We start from the raw sequence: 22212 nt of genomic DNA, 5'->3' as shown, positions 1-22212 counted from the left end.
GCAAACATTGCTTGAAACCTCAACTTGGACCAGTTAGAACTCGAAGCCGAATAAAGAAATCGCGCTGAATTTTTTTTCGGGAGTCAGGTATATATGTACAGTTTACGTGAAAATTAAAATTCTCATCTTCGATTTCACAGAGAATCATATATTTATTTATTTATTATTTATTTAGTATTCCAGAAAATACATAATTTACATAGTGTTACATAAATTACATATAAAATTCGCAGGCTGTCATAATGCAGCAATTATTAATACAATAACTCATCATAACGCCGCGATCCTGCAGAGGAAAACAATGTTCCCTATTCGCAGGTCCGGATTAACAAAAATAACAAGATAGTAACAAAATGCTGGTTAGCTTAGCTGTATACGCTACAGCCAAAAACCTCCAGCCATACTAACTACCATACTCTACTTCAAAACATTCACTCTGTATGACCGCACTTTCCATGTCGGACTTCCAGACAATGGTTATACCATCATACTTACTCATTCACACTCAAATTGGGTATAAGGGTCTATTTGACTCCTATGCCCAATTTTTTAACAAGAATATAATCATTGGAAAAGAAACATACAAATTTTATATATTCTATCTATTTTACTTAAGAAAAATAATTTATATTATTTATTATTTAAATTTACTAAAAATGTACTAAAGTTTTACGTTATTTATTCTATATGTTGTACTCTTAACTTAATGTTATTTATACTTCTTTTTTCGATAGATTATATTGCACGATTTGAGATTCTATATTTTGTATTGTCACTTAATTTTTTTTTTATATCTATAATTTAATAATTTAAAGTCATTGCACTTTAGTTTTACCATCTCCTTACCAACATTTGTCTTGCTGTCATAAATCTATCTGTTGTTGCGTTTTTTTCTCTTATTTAAGACATCCTTTCTGTTGTGCTGAGCCTTGCTGGGCACGTAAGTCCAACAGCACAGATTTCTCGGTAGTGTGAAAACATCTCATTATGCTGATTTGATGAATCACGTTTACAGTCTGACGTAAAAACTATCCCATCTATTATTACTATATCTTTATAAGGCGATTGGTGCTTGAGTGAGGAGACTGAATTTATGAAAACCTGTTTACCTCTTATACCTCTATCAAAGTAGAAAAATGCCTTGTTAGATCCTAGTTAGTTGATATCGCCATAAGTCATTCTGTGTTTAGCTGATTCTGTGATCTTCTGTCCTGGTGCAGATGTTGCTTCCTTTTTCCTAGTTTTATTGCTGTTTTCTTCGGCCATTTCGTCGATCCTGGTGAAGACTGTTTCTATTGATTTATATTTTTCAATGCTTGAGTCTTTTTTGACTTCCAATTCATTGGTTGTTGCTTTGACGAATATTATGAATTTGATATTTGTTTTTTCATCTTTAGTTTTATAGGTCCATTCATTAATTATTTCATTTGTTATATTGTCTAGACGGTCGTTAATATTTGGGTATGCATTTATCATTTTGTTGTAATTGTAGTTGGAAATCCGTTGATGTTTGCGATTATTGTATAATTTACATTTGCCCTTCGCGCAAATGTTAGTTCAGACATTTAATATTAATTTAGTAGTCAGTACTGGGCCATTTCCGGATTCTTGTTTGGATCCTCGATAAAAGCCATAATTTTAATTGCATGCAATGTATTGTTGTAGCGGTGTCTACGTCATTCATTGTTCCTCAGCCAGTCTTGTATCTTTTTAATATTAATTTTCCTTCTTAGGTCTAAAGTTTTCAGTTCATTTGGCAATTTATTAAAGATGCAAATTGCTTTGATGTAGATGTTTTTAGTACTCACAGTTTTATTATATTTAGGTGGTATTACAAGTTTGTTTCTTGTTTTACTTGTTGATTTAGTATACTGATCTTTGAAATTTTTGTAATTGTACCGTAGACTTTCATATGCAAATAACTCTTGTAGATTAAGTGGATTTATTCTTTGAAAAGTATTTTTATTTATAATTTTTTAAATTCTTTTTTGAACTGTTTGCAGTAATTGTAAATTGTTTTGGTATGCACCTTCCCATGCGAGTATTCCATAGCTTATTAAACTATGAAATAGTGCATAGTAAATTATTTTTAAAGTATTAGTATCCATAAATTTGGAAATTTTACTAAAAATGAAGATTAAATATCTAGTCTTATTTATTAGATATTCAATGTGTTTGTCCCATGTCGTGTTTGCATCGAAGATTAAACCCAAATATTTTGTTTCATTAACTCTCTTTAATATTTCGTTATTGATTTTAATTTCGATTTTCTTTGGTACACTGACGCAATAGCTTCCAAAAGTTATAAAAACAGTTTTTTGTATATTTAATGTTAGTTTGTTTAGCCGAAGCCATGTTGATACCTCTTTTAAGTATTTGTTCATTTTGATTTCTACCTAATTCCAAGTTTCACCATTAGCTATTACAGCAGTATCATCAGCATAAGACAGGATATTATTTTCTGGCATATTCGTCAGCAAGTCGTTCACATAGAGTATAAAAAGTAAAGGGCCAAGTATAGTCCCTTGCGGGACTCCAGTATTTATGTTTTCAAAGTCACTTGCATGTGTTCCTATTCTTACTTTTTGTTTTCTATTATTTAAGTAACTCGCAATAATTTAATGGCCTTTTCCTCTTATACCGTATGCGTAAAGCTTATCTAACAGTATCTTATGCTTTACAGTATCAAAAGCCTTAGCCAGATCTAGGAAGGTAATAGCTATAGGTATACTTTGATCTATGTTTTCATATATTGTTTTAGAGATCATGTTTAAAGCATCCTTAGTTCCTATGTTTCTAATGAATCCGAATTGTTTTTTACTCAATATTTTATTCTTACTCAAAAATTCTATAAGCCTGTAGTGTATGATTTATTCAAAAATTTTTGCAATGTTTGATATTAACGGTATAGGCCTATAGTTACCCATTTCGTTTCTCTTCCCTGCTTTGTATATAGGTATCACTTCAGCTACCTTTAGCATATCAGGCCAAATTGATTCTATACACTGATTTATTACATGAGCCAAAGAGTCTGCAATGACTGGAGCAATTGTTTTCAGAGCCTTGGCACTTATTTTATCAATCCCACCTTTTTTCAATTTCATATTGTTTATTATTTTTATAATTTCAAGTTCGTTTGTAGGTTTAATGTAAATTTTTTTTGGATTGTTTTTAGGTGGGTCTAATTGTCTATCCTTTGGTGTAGTTATTTTGTTGCTCAATGTTTCTGCAAGTTTGTAGTAAAACTCATTCATTTTATTAGTGTTGGATTATGGCTGATGCCTTACAGCACTTGCTACGCTCCACTGGTTGCCTAGAGCGCTGTGCGCATGCGCGGCGCTGCTCGACTCTCTGCCCGCGTGCGGGGCCCCGCTCCGCCGGTTGTTCGGCGCTTGTACTCATAGAGAGAGCACGTCGAAATTCTTCGTTTATTAGTTTTTCTCTACTAGATAGAAGTCCATAGATAGTTTCTTAATAAAGCCTCGGTACTTAATAGTCATTGCTCTGTTGTTTATTTTGACCACCTCACCCAATAACTCCTTCAGGTTATGGGCGCAGCACGCTTTCACTGCGCAATATCAAGAAGGCAAGTTCGAACGCGCTCACCGCGTAACCGCTGCTACGTGTCGTGCGTGTTTGCGTTTTTCGGTGACTTGTGCTGTGTAAATACGAGACAAAGGGCAACAGCTAGAGACTCAAGGACTAGTGTTTTTCACAAGTCCGTACCCTCTGTCGCGCAGCAAGGAGCCGAGAGGTTGAGCCCTGAGTCCTGGAGACAAAGGCGACCATGGAGGAACTCAACTTTGGTAGCTTGACAACGAGTAAGTAAAAACCAAAATTTTAAGTGAATTAAATCGAATTCAGTATTAGAATATTGTTTTGAAAATGTAAAGTAAAATCAGTGAGATTTTATCGTTATAAGAAAAGGAGATTTGATTAAAACAATAGAGTGTTTTCGGGAAAAGTAAAAGCAGTGAAAAATATTTTACGACGAAGTTTATTAATAAAAGTCATAAAAGAACTAAAATCAGTGTTAAAACGCTATCGGAAGACATAAAATCCATTGGCATAGCGTCGCGAAACGCGAGGGTTTTTGTTCAAATTCCGAGAATTTCGGACGAAAGACCGCCAAAGGGGGGAAACAATGTGCCCAAGATGGCCGCTGCCGGTGTTTGCGCGGCAGTATAGGAGAGCACGTGGTGGCGTCGCGGCGACCGGCCGCTGCATGCACGCGGCGCGCGCGTGCCGCGCGCGAGAGCAAGAGAGACGGGGCTCGTGCCGCGGGGAGAGGGGTACCTTCTTGCTCTTTCTCTCTCTCTCTCTCTCTCCAGGAGTTTGACCGCAGAGGCGCGAGACGTGTGGCGCTCGGCGCGCAGAGGCGTGAGCCGCGGCGATCTCTCTCTCTCTCTCTCTCTCTTTCTCTCTCTCTCTGTCTCTCTGTCTGTCTCTCTCTCTCTCTCTCTCTCTCTCTCTCTCTCTCTCTCTCTCTCTCTCTCTCTTTCTCTCCTTTTTTTCCTCGCGCGGCAAATGTGTTGCAGCGAGCTCGCATGGGTGAACGGCTGACTGCTGATAGACAGCAGCGCGCCGCTTTACCGACTCACAGCGGTACAAGATAGCTACAGCTGTGCGCTTGAATACCAGTCATTGTCTGATTTAATTGAAATGAAATAGACTATGTGCAGAGAATTTTTTTTGAAGTGATAGTCACCTTGATTTGAGCAATAAATTAAATTTCTTAATAAAAGTTTTACCGTAACAAACTTAAACTTTTTCAATATTGTTCATTGAAAATAGTTATCTATAAAACGTTCTGTGTTGTATCAAATCTGCAGTTAATCCTTTTTTTTTAAATTCGCATTTTGAGAGGGCCCCACTCAATGCGTACCCGGCTTGACCTCACTTAAGCAAGCCAAATGACACATAAAAAGGGCACGTTAAATTTATCGTAAATTAAACTCCCTTGTCATTAAAATATTAAAAGTCAACACAGTATAGAGATAGATATTAGAACTAGATATAGATAGACTAGAGTAAGATTAGACCGGACCATCTTACACAATAGACTGGAAACATAGAATGAGCCTGCCTCATGTTCTCAAACTGAACAGGATACATGTCATAGAATAGAATAGAATAGGATAAATTAGAAAAACTATGACATATCAAATCCAAACAACATACTTATTGCTAATCAAATCAACAGGTGCTGACATGGATGAGTTCCGTCAAATCATTCTGAGAGAGTGGAATATTTCCGAGGCCCAAGAGGCGCCAGGGGATGTTTACAACGAACCAACAGTCACGCTCTTCCGAAGACCGGATGGATCCTTGTTTTTCTGGAGGACGGACCAACAACTGAGACGATTCGACGAGTCTCTTTCCAAAGAGGAGAGAGCTCAGATTGAAAGGTGCTGGCCAGCCAGCGAAAGATTCTTCGATTTCGAACTGAATTATCAGCAGGCGTATTTCACGAGACAAGGCGTACAAGACATGATTGATGGCTAAACTCAGACTTGGCAGCATTCAAGAAATGGTCAGACAGCTGACAACACCTGATCTGGAGAAAATCAAGGGTTCTGCACAAGCTCGTGCTAAGACTACATCCATAAAGGAGAATGATACTTGCTTCGCAGGTCTCATGCACCCAGCTGGTGAGACAGCCGCAAACTCGCGGAGCGCAGGCCGGCCAAAATCTGTCCCCAAGATAGTTCGTAATGAAGTCATCCCAAAACAAAACCAGCTCCGGTTCACCTCGACTCCGGTTACTACCTCGGCTACAAAGACAGTTGACAGGGATGATCTTATGTCGATAAACATAAATCTTGGCACGTCCATCGAACAATTTAACCAGAGGAACCACGGCAGATGGGACTTAGAAGCAGAGGATCCCTCGGACTCAGATTCTGAGAGTAAACAAACATTGGGTGCGAAAGGTTCCTTTGAGAAAGGATCACGTGATGGTAACGCTCTGCTCAAAACTGGATTTGCAGGAGATGGAAGATTCGAAAGTGAATCTCAGAACTACAGAGATCGAGTAAGTAACAAAAATAGAATATATAATAATCCTAATTATGACAGTAACACAGCGAAGTTGATCAATGATCTGATTGAGAACAAAGTCAAAGTACTTCTGAATGAAAAAGAAAAGAGTTCAAAAGAGAACAGCCTTTTGAATTTATCTGAACAGTTAAAAAACAAAATCTCCGGAATAGATAATCAAATGTTCAGAAATTATAAATTAACCTCGAGTCATAAATTTGAAATGTTTGAAGATTTCTTAAAATCCAACTCATATTTTAGAACTAGAATCTGACAATTTGCACTTAGAACAAAAGGTCACAGATGACAAGTTCAAAGTCAGAGATATAATCATTAATAGAATAGACACAGTTTATTACAAAAAAATAATAAATCTTTCTGAACCTAAAGAAGTTCTAGCAAAACTAAAAGAAGTCAAACAATACGAATCACGTATGACTACAATCACAGCTCGAGACGATCTTTCAAAAATGATATATCTTCCTGACAAAGAGTCAGCGTCTGACTTTTATGATAAATTTCAAGAGAAAGTTAGAGCGTTTGAGAGTATACCAGATACTGGTGAACTCGCTGAAAAGGATAAAAGAGACTGTTTTATTAAAGCTGTGTCGGAAGCAGTACCTGAAATAGTAACTGCAAATGCCTTGTACAAAGCGACGACGTCCAAACCAATGTCGTGCGGAGAACTGAAAGATTATCTGTTACAGATTGAGGCATCCAGAATTGGTAAAACCAAAGGACAAACGGCTAAAGTTTTCTATGCCAGTGACAGTCACAACGCCCAAGGACGGCAGATCTGCAGAAGTTGTAGTATGGAGGGACATTGCAAGGATGCGGGCCCTCATGCAGACAAACGCCTATGCTATTATTGCAAGAAGATTGACAGTCACGTTGCGAGCGAGTGTCGCAAACGCCAGGCCGACCTCGAAAGCCCCCAAGGAGGCTCGGCCAATCCGCAGCCATCCAAAAGAGGACGCTGAAATTCCCCGAGAGGGAACAGCTCTAATAGTTTCAGAGGAAACGGCTCTGGCACCTTCAGAGGCAGAGGCAATCCCAATCCGAACTCTTTGAGAGAAACCAGAGGGAGCTCGAGCAACCGAGGCCGTGGACGAGGACGTGGCAGGGCAGGTTTTCAGCAACGCCCTGGATGCAACAACAACACCAGCTCAGGCTCGTCACTTCAGGCCATCGTTGAGAACTATGGAGGTACAGATAACAATTATTCTTGCTTAGATCAAAATTCTAGTGGTAATAGCGGTTTGCTAGTCAAGTTTATAGCTGACTCAGGCGCGACTGAGTACCTTAGTAATTCCAAAATGTATTTTAGCGAATTTAATAATAAAGCCAAGGCGAATATAGAATGTGCGAATAAAGAAAGTGGTTTCACAACCTCAGGGGTTGGAACTGCAGAAATAGTTACCAATGACAGCAAAACCTACTTGCTAAAAAATATCTTGTATTCGAATGAATTGTCAAATAACCTCCTGTCACTTAGACGCTTTGTAGATCAAGGACTAGAGGTTTATTTGAACAATGAAATTATAGATATTTACGACCCAGAGTTGAACAAAAGTGTATTGACAGGAAAATATGAAAAACCATTTTGGTCAATAAGACTTGTAGTGGAAAATAATATGCGAGATAAAACTGGATCAGGATCGGAAATTAAAATTTATTATAATACTAGGAGTAAGAAAAATATAGAACCTATTGAAAGTCAGAAAGAGATTAGAAAAATAATAGAACCTGTTAAAGAAAATACACTACACAATGAAAAAGGGATAGATAACGAATTCTTGGAAACGTCAGGGAATAGGAAAACTCATGTTATAGAATCACTCGATTGCAATATTATAGAATCCAAGAAACCTTTTAAAAATTCTAATCAAGACATGTCTGAGGCAATGCTTTGGCATACTCGACTTGGACATGTATCGAAATCATATTTACTGATATTAGCAAAGTCCTACAGTGACTTGATAAAGCTTGACACCATAAACAAAGACACAACCATACAGAATTGCAAAATCTGCTTGGAGGCAAATAGTGCTAGGTTGCCCTTCACAAAAATCAGATTGAGAGCGAATAAACCCCTGCAGGTGATTCATGGCGACACTATGGGGCCGATTAGCCCAGTGTCTCACCCCGGGAGAGATAAATTCGTTCTGGTCTTGACAGATGATGCTACAAGAGCAGCTTTAGCCTTCCCTTTACAGAACAAGTCAGATGTTCCTGATTGCATCGAATCCTTTGTTAAGAGCCTTCGTAACCTTGTCGGATCTGATGAGAAATTCTGTTTTCTCAGATGCGACAGGGGTACAGAATTCACGGGCCAAGCTACACAAGATGTGTTGGATAAATATGGCGCTGAATTACAATTAGCGTGTCCTGATACACCGCAGCACAATGGAGTTGCTGAAAGGTTCAATCGAACATTAGAGAATAAAGTGAGAGCAATGATGCTTGACCTCACCCAATAACTCTTTCAATTAGCAATTTCACTCCTATTTTTGATTATTATGTTATCTTCAATTTTTAACTGATTAATATTAGTGTCAGATTTATTCTTACTTTTGCCTATTTTGTGATTTATGCAGGCCCAGAGTTTTCTGGGATCATTACTGTTGCTCTCAATTTTTTTCCTATTATATTCGATTTTACTCTACTGAAAAAAATCATCTAATTATCACCTGATCAGGTAGATATTTGCATCGAATCGACAATTATAATGATATAATCCAGTAGAAAACATGTTTTTAATTATATATATATATATATATATATATATATATATATATATATATATATATATCTGTGTGTGCGCGTGTGTGTGTGTGTGTGCTGTTACATCCAGCACTTCGCCTGTTACTGCCATCATTTAAGCTCTTCTTTCTTTTGCTCCTAGAGGAAGCTTTGTAATGGTAAAATTTTGAGAAAACATTGACGTGGAACGTCCCACACATGTGTATATATATATATATATACAGGGTGTCTGAAAAGTTCCGGAACGGCATGATAACATCCGAACTAACAAAGGTAAAAAAAATAAAAACACATGGTTGTTAGGATTTTTTCCCAGCTATCCGATGGGAACCTTAAATTTGACCTTGACCAAGTCCTTCAAGGTCATTTGAAGGTCAAATCGATTTTTTTAAATAGGACATCCTATTTTCGACCCCGGAAATGAAAAGAGCGGAAAATTTTACGTTCAAATATGGTCTAAAATATATTAAAATTTGACCATGGAAGGTTTGGACAAGGACAAATGCAAGTTTGATACGATAACTCGAAAATCAGAACTCGTAGAGAACAACATTTAAAACGTAATATTCATAATAATTATCCAGCTATTTGATGGAGACCTTGGTTTTGACCTTGACCATGACCTTCAAGGTCATTAGAAGGTCAAATCGATTTTTTTAAATAGAACCCTCCATTTTTGACTCCGTAAATGAAGGGAATGGAAAATTTAGCGTTCGTATAGGGTCTTGACCATTTTTAAATTTTGACTTTTGCAGGTCATGAACAAGGTTCATCCCAGGTTCAGTTCGATAACTCGAAAACCAGAATTCGTAGAGAAAATTATTTAAGACACAATATTCATGATTATGACCTTCAAGGTCATTTGTAGATTAAATCGCGGATAATTTTGCGTCTTAAAAACGTATCCAATTTTAATCTTAACTTAACTTGATTGCTTCATCGCAAAATTCTACATCATCAACTAAAATTATTCCGATAGTCAAGCAACCCCATTGTTGAACATCCCTGACATTATAAATTTTTTAGTTATCATTATCTTACTTCTAAACTGCTTCAGCATAGTTTTCACCCCGTAGACTCAAATTACTCCACTTCTACTTTCACTTTTTAATTGCTTAAATTTTCTTGACACAAATAATAATAATAATAATAATAGTAACGTGTCAATTTTTAAACCTTCTATTAAATGGACAAGACTTGTTTAAATGAATAATGAACATTAACAATTTAAAGAAGGGTTCATAATAAACCATACAACTATTTTTAAAATTAAATTTTAATTTGACCATCAGAGATATTGTTAATCAAGAATTTCTAAAAAATTTCTTCGTTTAATCTTTTCAATCTCAGTCATCTTTTATCCAATTTCAATTTACCAAAGCTCATTTTTTATTTCTTAGTATCTCGTGATATGTAGAGGTTGACAACATTTTTTCTGGAAAAGAAGTATTTCTCTAATTTTGTCTTGAAAATAGTGTTTTCTTGTTCATTGGTCATTTTTTTGTCGAATATTTTTCAGTAGTTAATTTGTCATTTTTCGCAGTCGTGCATATTTATTATCTGCATATAAACATGCAACGCCTTAATGAAAGAGAAAGAATTTCACTTTTGATGATGATAGGCTGGGGTGAACTTAGACGATCTTACGAAGATGCCAAAACTCTCTTCAATGAAACTTTCAGACTTGGCCTTACTCCAATTTCTAAATCTACAGTATCGAGGGCTGTCAGACGGTTTCATGATACAGGAAGTGTAAAAGATCGTCCTCGTTCTGGAAGACCGTCTACTGCAACAAATGAAGAAAAATCACTAGATGTCTTATTGTCACTCATAGAGGATCCCCATTCTTCAATACGCAAAATGTCTCAACAACATGAAATAAGCAAGTTTTCTATTCAGAAAATATTAAAAACTAACAAATTCCATCCATTCAAGGTTAATCTTGTGCAAGAGCTGAATGAAGATGATTTTGATAGGAGAGTTGAGTTTTGCGAAGAAATGATGTCTAGGATTGTTGAAGATCCCAATTTTGCCTTCAATATAGTATTTTCAGATGAAGCTACATTCCAATTAACTGGTACTATGAATAGGCATAACTGCAGATATTGGGCTCAGCAAAATCCTCACTGGATGAGCGAAGACAAAACCCAATATCCCGAGAAATTAAATGTTTGGGCTGGAATATTGAATAATCAATTGATTGGTCCCTTTTTCATAGAGGGTAATTTAAATGCAGCAAGATATGAGGACATGTTACGGATGCAAATCGTTCCTAGAATTATAGAGGTTACGGGAGCCAATTTTGAACACACGTGGTTCCAGCAGGATGGTGCAGCAGCTCACTATGGACGCAATGTTCGACAGTATTTGAATACTGTGTTCATTGATCGCTGGATTGGCCGCAGAGGTATTATCGAATGGCCCGCCAGATCACCTGATCTGACTCCTCTAGATTTCTTCCTCTGGGGATACTTAAAAGATCGTGTTTATAAAACTAAGCCACAAAATTTAGTTGAATTACGGCAAAGGATAATTGATGAAAGCACTTTGATTTCGGCAGAACACATTCAAAATTCTATTCATAGTTTTTATTATCGATTAGGTTACTGTCAAGAAACCGAAGGTCATCAGTTTGAACATTTGCTAAAATAATTCTTTCCTTAATTGGTCGGACTGAGTCTTGCCTTAACTGGTTGGACAACACCAAGTCTTGCCTTAACTGGTTGGACAAACCCAATAACCCAAGTCTTGCCTTAACTGGTTGGACAAACCCAATAACCCAAGTCTTGCCTTAACTGGTTGGATAACACCAAGTCTTGCCATAACTGGTTGGACAACACCAAGTCTTGCCTGAATTGGTTCGACAGATTCTTGCCTCAATTGGTTGGAAAAACCAAGACCTGCCTTGATTGATTAAACCGCATCTAACCTTAAATGGTTGGGCCGAGTCTTATCTTAACTGCTTGGATAACACCAGGTCTTACATAACTGGTTGGACAACAACAAGTTTTGCCTTAATTGGTTGGATAGATTTTTGCCTTAATTGTTTGGAGAAAACCAAGAACTGCCTTAATTGACAAAAAAATGGGTGGTCCTATTTAAAAAAATTAACCTTCAAATCATCAGGAGGGTCATGGTCAAGGTCAAAACCAAGGTCTCCATCAAATAGCTGGATAATTATTATGAATATTACGTTTTAAATGTTGTTCTCTACGAGTTCTGATTTTCGAGTTATCGTATCAAACCTGCATTTGTCCTTGTCCAAACCTTCCATGGTCAAATTTTAATATATTTTAGACCATATTTGAACGTAAAATTTTCCGCTCTTTTCATTTCCGGGGTCGAAAATAGGATGTCCTATTTAAAAAAATCGATTTGACGTTCAAATGACCTTGAAGGACTTGGTCAAGGTCAAATTTAAGGTTCCCATCGGATAGCTGGGAAAAAATCCTAACAACCATGTGTTTTTATTTTTTTTTACCTTTGTTAGTTCGGATGTTATCATGCCGTTCCGGAACTTTTCAGACACCCTGTATATATATATATATACATGTGTGGGACGTTCCACGTCAAACGTAACAAAGCTCTGCCCAAAATTCCTTTTGATCTAAAAATTTTTGAAAATATGGAAATTGTAGCATTTTTTATGTACTTACAATCAGTGAGGGGCGTTTTTTAAAATTTTATTCCCAGACGGAGCTACGCGTTCCCTAACCTTAAAAAATTACTACTTTACAAAATGATCAAGCTGTCAGAAATCGCAGGGGCTCAGAAAAATTCTAAGCAACGACTATTTCCATGTATTTTGAGCTGCTGAACAAGAATCCGACAGTATTTTTTGACCGATACCTCAAGCGTTCGTCCCTAAGCTTCAAACCCCCCCCCCCCCAAATTTATTTTTCACGCAGTTGAGAGGTTTATCCTGTGATCGGCGCGGTAGGAAAATTATTGACAGAGAGTATTTTTATGTAATTTGTGCTGCTGAACACGAAACCGGCCGTATTTTTTACCGATACCTCAAGCGCTCGTCCCTAACCTCAAAAAACCACCCAAAATGTATGTTTTACGCGGTTAAGAAATTTACGACTAGAGGAAAATTATTGACGAAGGCTATTTTTATGACTTTTGACCCACTGAATTTGAACACGAAGCTTATTTCTTTTGGTTTCTATTAGTTAAGTACATTCGATTAAAACCAAATGTCTTTAAAACCTAAATAATTAGATGGACGTAACTTTACTTTATACCTGTTAAAAACATTTTTGGTTGTGTATACTGATTCATGGATTCAAAGAAATAAATAGATGAAATGGACTGATACCTGTCATTTTAGAAAATTTATTGATTTAATTAACTCGATTACGTCAATTCCATATGGCGTTCATAATGACCAAATATTACTAAACTTCATAAGTAATCAGAACAAAGCCCGCGTCGTAATTGAATTTATTCTGAAAAGCCTTAGTTGGGATATTCTAAAAATTACCAAAATAAAAAAGAAATTTAGCTGTTTAGCTTGTAACGGGGTGAGACTTTGATGTGAGTGGAGAAAATCACAAAAGGAGACGCCGGGACCGAGAATCGATCCGGCGCTCCCGAGATCTCTAGGCGCGCGCTCTGTACGTCGAGCTAATGCCGCCGTATTTCGTCACACTCTATTCTGCCTCGATTACCGGCGTGGCGAGGGACGTTGTTCCTCGTTACAAGCTATAAAATTATACTAAAATTGGTAGAGAACAGTAAAGAAGCATGCTTTACAAGATTTTACAGATTTCTACACTTTTATATTTTATATTTTTTTTACGTATTTCACATTTTGTGCAATCAAACTCTTTTCTAATTTTTTATTTTTCTGCAGTTTATAACATTTTTAAAGTTTAAAATTTTTTTAATTTATCAGATTTAGAAATGTTATTAACTGCAAAACAATGTAAAAATATAATAATAGAAATAAATAAAAAAAAAGGTAAAAAGTGTATGATTCTGTAAAAAACTGTAAAGCATAGTCTAAATAGAAACAATCTTTTATAGTGATTAACTATTTTTATTAGAATTTTATAACAATTTACAGTGTACATCTTTATAACATTAAATAAACGTTTTATCAAATTAATAAAATCCAAAAAGTGTGGACATTCGATCGTTTATTTATCGTTTTTTCCAATATTTCTTAAACTTTGATTCCAGCGTTTCAAAGTGTGGTATTAAAAGTTTTTAAAATGTTTTTAGAACCGTTTCATGTTAGGGCTACATTAAAACATTCACTAAACATATTTATTATTTATTTTATCATTATTATTGCCAATAAGATATTATGTTTGCAGTATACTTAATACTATCAAAATTTGGTAATATTTTGATACTTGCTAATGAGAATTTTTATTGTAAAAAATATCAAAATATTTAATTATATTTTAATTTTAAATATTACGACATATAGTAAAGTTAGTTTACTTTACTTAATTTTTTTTCAAGAGATAAATAGCATTATCATTTTTGTTAAAAAAACGGATACAAGTTAAAAGATAATTTCATAGCACCTGCGCGTTCGGTCTAGCTTCGCTTGCGGTAAACATATTTTTCTAATCTGAATTTTTATAAAAAATATAAAAATATTTCTAAATTATGTTACCTATTATAGGAATTACTTAACTATTATACTTAAAATATGTTTTGCATAAAACGCGTTTTATCAAACTATGATAATATTTTGATACTTCGTTGCTATGTATGTTTATTTGGAAATATAGGTTACAAAACCTTCTCATCAAAACAACTTCATCTGCTGTCCAATGCAACCAACAAAGATTCTAAACTTTAAAAATTATTCTAAGTTTTATAATTTTTTAATGATATTAATTGAGTTGTACTTGCTATCACTGTGTAAACGTTGCAGACGCTACTCTTGTCTTTGATATACTTTCTGACGGTAAAGTTTTAGTAAAAATTGTATCACACGTTGTTTTACCTAGAATTCTTAAAAAATATTTAAATCAAAGTTTAGATTATTATTCTCATTTATTAAATTTTGATTTCAAGTATATTTAAAATAATATTATTTTGTATACTGTGTAGTCCAGAATCTTTCTCTATAGTTTAGTTTTGTTTCAAATTCTACAAAATTTATTAGCTGTTACTTTCCACATGGTAATTTTAATGACAGAAAAATTAGTTTGAAGCAGACACAATTAACTTTTAAGCTGATATAGCTTTTGTATACTTGTCCATGATTAATTGAAGCATCTAAAATATTTATAATTTCTGAGTCTACTGCAAAGCATTGTTTTCCAACAGTTCATGTTGACAGATGTATTAATCCATTTAATATTAATAGACATAGGTCTTCGCAAAGTTTCAAAAAAATTTTTGTTAGATTATTCAGATATACTTGAAACAGCTATGATTTGTTCATCTTGTAGAAAGTCGTACTCTTATATTTTACAAGAAAAGATTATTTCTGAAATAAAGAAAAGATTCCCAAAAATGAATAAGATTATATACGTCACAGATGGTGCAAAGCAGCACTGTTAGGTGGAAACTTGAAGAGTTTCCCCTTTTGTGCGAGTTTGACTATCTGACACGCTCTAGAGGTGTCCAGGGAGGAAGCTGGTCAGGATTCGTGTCCCTGCCTATAAATGTCTTCTCTCCTTTTTGGTGGTGGTCCAAATCAATATTGAAAAAGCTTACCTTGGATTTATTAGCTGAAGAAGTTCCTAGATGGGTTGCTCTTCCTTGTTCTATCTTTTTCCTCCCTTTTATTTTAGAAACTTGGAATTGGTGTTTTGGAAAAATTCAAAATGACAAAAGGCTATGGACCATCTGATTGTATATTTTCTTCCAAAGAAATTTTGTACAGATGTGAGAAATTCTCTTAGATTGAATCTTGGAAATGAACGCTATTGAATTTGACTAAAACAAATCTAAATCTCTGAATAAAAATCTGAATGTAACTTCGAAATCTATCGGTCCGCCGGCTTCTATGCCCGATCACGGAGTGAGAGAGCAGCGTGGTTCGAGAGCGTTCGGAAGAGGTTCCGGACCTCCCACGTCGTCGCCAGCTTACTTCCCCTTAGCCGCGTTATAGTGTCGACGCTTGTTGCACTCATTAGGCCTTACGGGACCTGGCAACTAGTTGCGCGCCGAAACTGCAACGTAGCTCCGCACGTGCGCCTTTAGCCGTTGGCGGAGAAGTTGTTTAGGTCAGCGAAATTCTTAGCCACTTGATACTTTTGTGGCCTTGAGTCTCGCTGTACCTTTATACGTGTAGAACTTTATCGATCCCACATTTGAAATTATTATTTCAAATGTGAATCGATAAAGTTGTCACTTAACAAGCACTATAAACATGGATATCAAATGATGAACTTGGTTAATCATGAGTCAGATTTCCAAATAATGGCGGATTGGCATTTTCATGCTACTGCTCATGGAAAGGGTTCATGTAACGGAGTAGGAGCCGTGGTAAAAAGGGAAGCTACTCGTACCAGATTGCAGGCCAAAGCTACGGAAGCGATTTTAAATTTAAAACAACTTTATGACTGGGCGAGACAAAAGTTCCAAACAATAACATTCTTTCACTATTCCAAAATAGATTACGAAAAAACTTCAAGATCACTAAAGAAAAGATTCTCGGCTGCACCGTCTGTTGCAAAAATTTCAGAAGGACATGCGTTTTTAGTTTCTCCCGACAAAAAAATTACTGTGTTTAGATACTCTAATGCACCAAGTCCATTATCAATAGTACAATATTAATAATTGAATTTAAAATATGTTCAACAAAATAATACAAATATACAAAAATAAAAGTAATAATTAAAAAACTTAAAAAATAAAGTAATGCGGGCTTTGTAATAAAGACAGTCGCAACCCTGTAAAACGCAGAGAGCTATCATAGGAATCAATAAAAAAATTGCACAGTATAAACTATATTATCAGTAATCAGTTACATTATTTAAGTGCACTGAAGTAAAAGTAAAAAAATAAAATTTAGCTTCGTGATCAAATTCAGTGGACCAAAATTCATAAAAATAGCCTTCGTCAATGATTTTCCTCTAGATGTAAATGTCTTAACCGCGTAAAAAAGACATTTTGTCTGATTTTTTGAGGTTAGGGACGAGCGCTTGAGGTATCGGTAAAAAAGACGGCCGGTTTCGTGTTCAGCAGCACAAAATGCATAAAAATACTCTCTGTCAATAATTTTCCTCCCGCGCCGATCACAGGATAAACCTCTCAACTGCGTGAACAATAAATTTGGGGAGGGGGGGGGGTTGGAGCTTAGGGACGAACGCTTGAGGTATCGGTAAAAAATACTGTCGGGTTCTTGTTCGGCAGCTCAAAATACATGGAAATAGTCGTTGCTTAGAATTTTTCTGAGCCCCTGTGATTTCTTACAGCTTGATCATTACGTAAAGTAATAATTTTTTAAGGTTAGGGAACGCGTAGCTCCGTCTGGGAAAAAATTTTTAAAAAACGCCGCTCACTAATTGAAAGTACATAAAAAATACTAAATTTTCCATATTTTTAAAAATTTTTAGATCAAAAGGAATTTTGGGCAGAGCTTTGTTACGTTTGACGTGGAACGTCCCATATTGTAACGGGGTGTACGATTATTCGCCTAAACGACGTTGAATGAGATCGCTATCCCACGTTGCGGCGGATAGCACCTCAACGCCAGCGATTAACCCGCGTTGCAATGCAGCTTATCCCGCTGCTTCTTCTCGTTGATCCCGCACCTTCTAGTGCGTGCTCGGCTACTCAGGTGCGTTGAAGTTGCTTGTTCAACGCCCGCGTAGGCGGCGGTAATCGCGGGAAGGAATTAGCAAGGTGGCGGTCGTTAAATAATAACAAAAAGTCTTAAAATAAAAGGACTAAGGTTATATTTAGGTTCGCGAGATAAACGTGAATCTACAATATGTCGGGAGACAAAATAATAATAATGCACGAGTCGCAACAACTTTGCGACTCGTCGCGAAGCCGGAGTACTTGCGCTCGACGCGTGTTTCGCCGCGAAGGTCGCGCGTCTCGCACCACGCAGGTGGTATCCTTGCGCACAATCTCTCTCTCTCAAGCACTGCGCGCATCCACACTAACCTTCTGCTGGTCTTCTCGATGACGCCGTCGCCAATTGTCGAGGTCTAGCGCTGGACCGCTCGGCAGGGCCTGGATCAGCCTAACGCACTAGCACACACTCCTTTCTCTACGCCGCACGTACCGCGAAACACCGATAGACGCACTTTCGCGATACGAGCGAAGCCGCGTGTTTATAATTCGGGAGCCGAAAGCTATCTGTCCTCCTCACTGGACTAGCCCGCGCGCTCCCTCGTTCCGTCCCTCTCGCGCCTTCGAATTTCGCACGTGTTTTTCTATCGCGCGCGCGACTCTACGTACTCTCGCAGCGGCGCAGCAAGCAGGTACTCATACCGCTTCGTGTTAGCCGCGGTGCTCAACACGTTACAATATATATGTATGATCCAAATAGTTTTATTGTTCGCTACGTTTACAGTTGAAATTTTAATTTAATTTGATCCGCAAGTATAAGGGACTGAACGTCTTACCAGCGCATTAACTCGCGTCCAAAAAGTTTGCTCTGACTGAAATCTACTTGGAGTAGTGCTCCGTTCCGTTCCTTAATGCTCCGTTCCGTTCGAGCTCGGTTGAGCGAATGAGACTGAGAGGAGCTGAGCGAGGCGCCTTTTATCCTGCAACGTGCTACTGCTCCGAACCACTGTTGCGCGCTTTCCCCTCCAGTCTGCCGGCGCTGCTACTGCGGCCGCTTCCCCTAGCAGTCCGCCGCTGCTGCTCGCTGAATGGTTCGGAGTTGATCACTTTTTTATATACTCCCTATTCACGATATTTTTTGTGCGCGCGTCGCTCGCAGTGCACAAAAGTCAAGACCGTTACACTATACAGCACTTTAATTTAAAGCTATTTCATGGGGAGATCCTGAGAAATACATCAACAACTGAAAAAAGTCGTTTTTCTACGTGACCTGATAACTGGAGTTAAAGGCAATAATCAAGTTCAAATTTTGAATTTAATTAGCATTATATAGTACCTTGATCCTTTTTTTTGGTCAGTTTATGAAACCAATTAGTTTTAAAGATATAAGGCTTCAAAATTTGGTTTTTCAACTTGTATGCCCTTTAATGTAATAGAGGATATATAAAGGAAGAGGATGTTAAGTAATTGAAAAGATATGAGAGGCTTTACGGCAAACGGGTACGTTAATCCCCTTAATATAATAGATGATGATGATGTTAAGTTATAGGAAAAACATATGATAAACTTCACGGAATACGGATATGTTAAGGGGATGTCGTCCCAAAAAACTATTACATATAACTTTATGAATAAAGCTTGCGAATGAAAAACCGAGTCTGTAGCGCCGTAGTGTTAAGTTTTGTTGGATTTTTGCTAAAATCTGACATAATTTTAATTTAGAAATACGCGTAGCTCTAGGATAGTTTTATTTTATTATAGCTGGGAAAACCCAAGCGCAGACGCTGCACCGAGTTCATCGCCAAATTCGGCAACGCGTCTGCTCTTTTATGATGATAAGACTCTCGGAGACGCGGTGCGTTTTTTACTAGGAAAAAAATGTGCAACAAACACGGCCATTAGGGATTAAAAAAGGACGCGCGCTCCGCTGAGCGCGCGCCCTTTATGATGTCCAGGTAGGCGGCGGGGGCCATTAATGATGGGTCCGTCCGCTCACGCTTCGACCGCGTCGTCGCATCGCATATCTGGATATCAACAGCCCGCGATCAGCCGTAGGTATAATAAAAACTGCGTCTCCGAGGTATTGTAATGCCCTCAGCGGAGGACAGTCTTCAGTCTAAGTCCGACACCGAGGACAAGCACTTGTGATGCTCTCAACTTTAATTTAGCTTTTCTTTTCTTTCTTAATTTACCAGTAGTTTAAAAGTTGTATGACTAGTCATTCCGCAAGGTAACATACTTGTTGCTATGCCTGTCAAAGCCATTGATAATTTTTTTTTTTTTTTTGCTTGGAAAAATAATAAATTAAAGTGTTATACAAAAATGTTTTTCTATCCCTCTAGGTCCATCAATGAATATCATTGTATCCCTACATGATTTTGTTACATAATCAAAAATGTAAATTTGATCTTTGTCTAATTTTCCGTGCAGAAGAATTGAAAATTTCTATGTATTCGGTAAAGTTTGATTGATGTTCAGTCTGAGAAAAATGTTGGTCAAGTTGAGGTTCTGGTAAACCAAAATCGAAGCAACTATAATTTTCATTAATTAAAATATCATTCATAAATGTTGATGCTTTATTTTCAGCATTATCATTAAAGTCTTTGCAAACATGAATAATATATTTTTACCAAATTTATTTTGCCAGTGGTAATTTATTAGCAATTGAAAACCAAGCTAAAATTAATGTAATTGTATTGGTAACATAATATGATATGCTTCGTCAAATATATTGAAAAGAACCCTGTACAGTTTAGGCCCCAGAGGAGCGGAGATGGGACCTGCTTAGAAATGTTGGGCATCAATAGTAGATCAAAAAGTTACATGGGCACAACCCAATCGGAGAACTCCAACTGATGGTTATGATGGTTTTTATAACACCGTGCCTATTTCGGCCAAACCAATTTTATTACACTGAAAATTCCATTATTTTTGTTCTATTTATCGTAAGAAGATAATCAAAGAATACTTTTAAAGCTTTTGACACCTACTTTGGCACGGTGCTAGCGGTGGAAATCTATAGGTTTGTCTCTGTATTAAAACGTACAACGATAACAACTGTATTTGAAAAGCGTACCGCGGAGATGTAAATAGTGATTTTTTCGAGAATTACCGCCTTAACACTCATTTTTCTTATTGGAAATTGAAAGAGCGGAAAATGTTATCCTCAGAATAACAATCCTCGCGGAGTGCTCTGCCGCCCCAACCTCTTTCCCCCAACAGGCCCGCTCACATCAAATGCATTTATCTGTCTTTTTTAAATCTCGAAACAGTTTTTCTTTGATTTTGCATGTAAATGGGAAAGAATTATGTACATGATTAATACTTTCATAACATCTTCACTATCAGAACAATCTAGTGCTGAGAAAAGGTCACCTTTTCGTCCATAAAGTTACCTGTAGTCTGTAAGAGCGTAGAATATACATTAGTAAGAGCATAAAAGTACTATCTTTCAATTTTTCTGCATCTAGGGCACCTCCTCGTGGTGATGGGGGTAACAGATTGTGCCAAAATAATGCCTTAAACAACATTGGTACAATTTGTCATTCTGGCCATGTCCCTGGATGCTAACTACACCGTCATGGCAGGAAAATTCAGAAAGAAAAAGGCCTCTGCAGTTCGTCCCGCAGGGGAAGATCAACGAGCGACGAATGTACTGGTTGGGGAGGTCCAGTTACCGGTACGGGGTCACCCCCGAAACAGCTACTGGCCTTGATACGAACCACTGTGGTTCATGTGGAAAGTTCTTGCAATAAACAGCTTGAAAGCATTCACAAACCCGTGAATCGCTAGAGTTTTTTCAACAAGAAACCGTAACATCCACAAGAACACTACCAGACAGATCTGAATTTGTTTACCATGCATATGCTTCTATAAGAAATCTCATAAGAAAGAAAAAGTTTCTGTCATTATGGAATCTCTTGATGATCATTTCATCAAATTGGACATTGAAGGAGCAACTTGTAGTCAGAAGGCATGCATATTTGGTTTTCGTACTGGTCGACGTCGTATTCCGAGCGAGGCACGTGTATGCGATAAACACAACAAGTGCAAGTGGTCTGAAGTTCCAAAGACTACATCGAACATATTAATGGCAAATCAAGTGACTGATATGTTCGATATGTTGCAAAATTCTATTAGCGGTCAATGGCATTACACTGTAAACTTTGATTACTTCGAAGATTTAGAAGAAAGTGTTGTAAATCACTGGACTGGTTTGAGCAAACAAAAATTCTCAGAACTTTTGAATTAGTTGCTATCATTGCATGGCAGTGAAAAACGCCACATTCGCTCGCAATTTACCTTGCAAAATTGAAAACAGGTCACACCGATCAGCATATCACTGAAGTTTTAGTTAATGGAAAGCGGTCTATTGCAATAAGGCTGATGAAAAGTGCACGGGAAGCTCTCGATAAAGATTTCACACCCAATCATGTAGGTCTTTCGAATTTGAATCGAGAATAGCTTTTAAATATGCGCACTGACATGTCTTGTCGACTTTTTTTGCAAGAAGCAACACTAGCTTTGATTACAATATAGGATGGAACGTATATATACACACACAGAAAAGTTAGAATAATGATTTTCAAAGAGCGTGCTATAGCATGCACATGCATCGCCATTAGATAAAGTCAATGGTAATTGTCGCTCTCAATGGTCATATTTTAGACGTAGTTGGACCATTCAAAGCAA

General features: G+C 37.0%; 2 protein-coding genes across 2 annotated transcripts in view; both read left to right on the top strand.

Moving 5' to 3' along the window:
• LOC100117088 (protein wings apart-like) overlaps nucleotides 1-22212 on the top strand; it is a 270210-nt gene that overhangs the window by 231237 nt on the left and 16761 nt on the right. The gene's annotated exons all lie outside the window — the stretch shown is intronic.
• On the top strand, nucleotides 4536-7416 carry LOC116417343. Its single transcript, XM_031930063.1, has 2 exons — nucleotides 4536-6034; nucleotides 6747-7416. The coding sequence occupies exons 1-2, from the start codon at nucleotides 5498-5500 to the stop codon at nucleotides 7017-7019; spliced, it is 810 nt and encodes a 269-aa protein (XP_031785923.1). The 5' UTR covers nucleotides 4536-5497; the 3' UTR covers nucleotides 7020-7416.

Source organism: Nasonia vitripennis, assembly GCF_009193385.2.
Source record: "Nasonia vitripennis strain AsymCx chromosome 4 unlocalized genomic scaffold, Nvit_psr_1.1 chr4_random0008, whole genome shotgun sequence".
Lineage (NCBI taxonomy): Eukaryota > Metazoa > Arthropoda > Insecta > Hymenoptera > Pteromalidae > Nasonia > Nasonia vitripennis.
This window is presented reverse-complemented; position numbering and strand designations above follow the sequence as displayed.

What these genes read in the sequence shown, in the direction of transcription:
- LOC116417343 (XM_031930063.1), top strand. Translation starts at nt 5,498, where the DNA reads ATGGCTAAACTCAGACTTGGCAGCATTCAAGAAATGGTCAGACAGCTG. An exon ending in CTCAGAACTACAGAGATCGA is followed by an intron (nt 6,035 to 6,746) that starts GTAAGTAACAAA and finishes TATCTGTTACAG; the next exon opens with ATTGAGGCATCCAGAATTGG.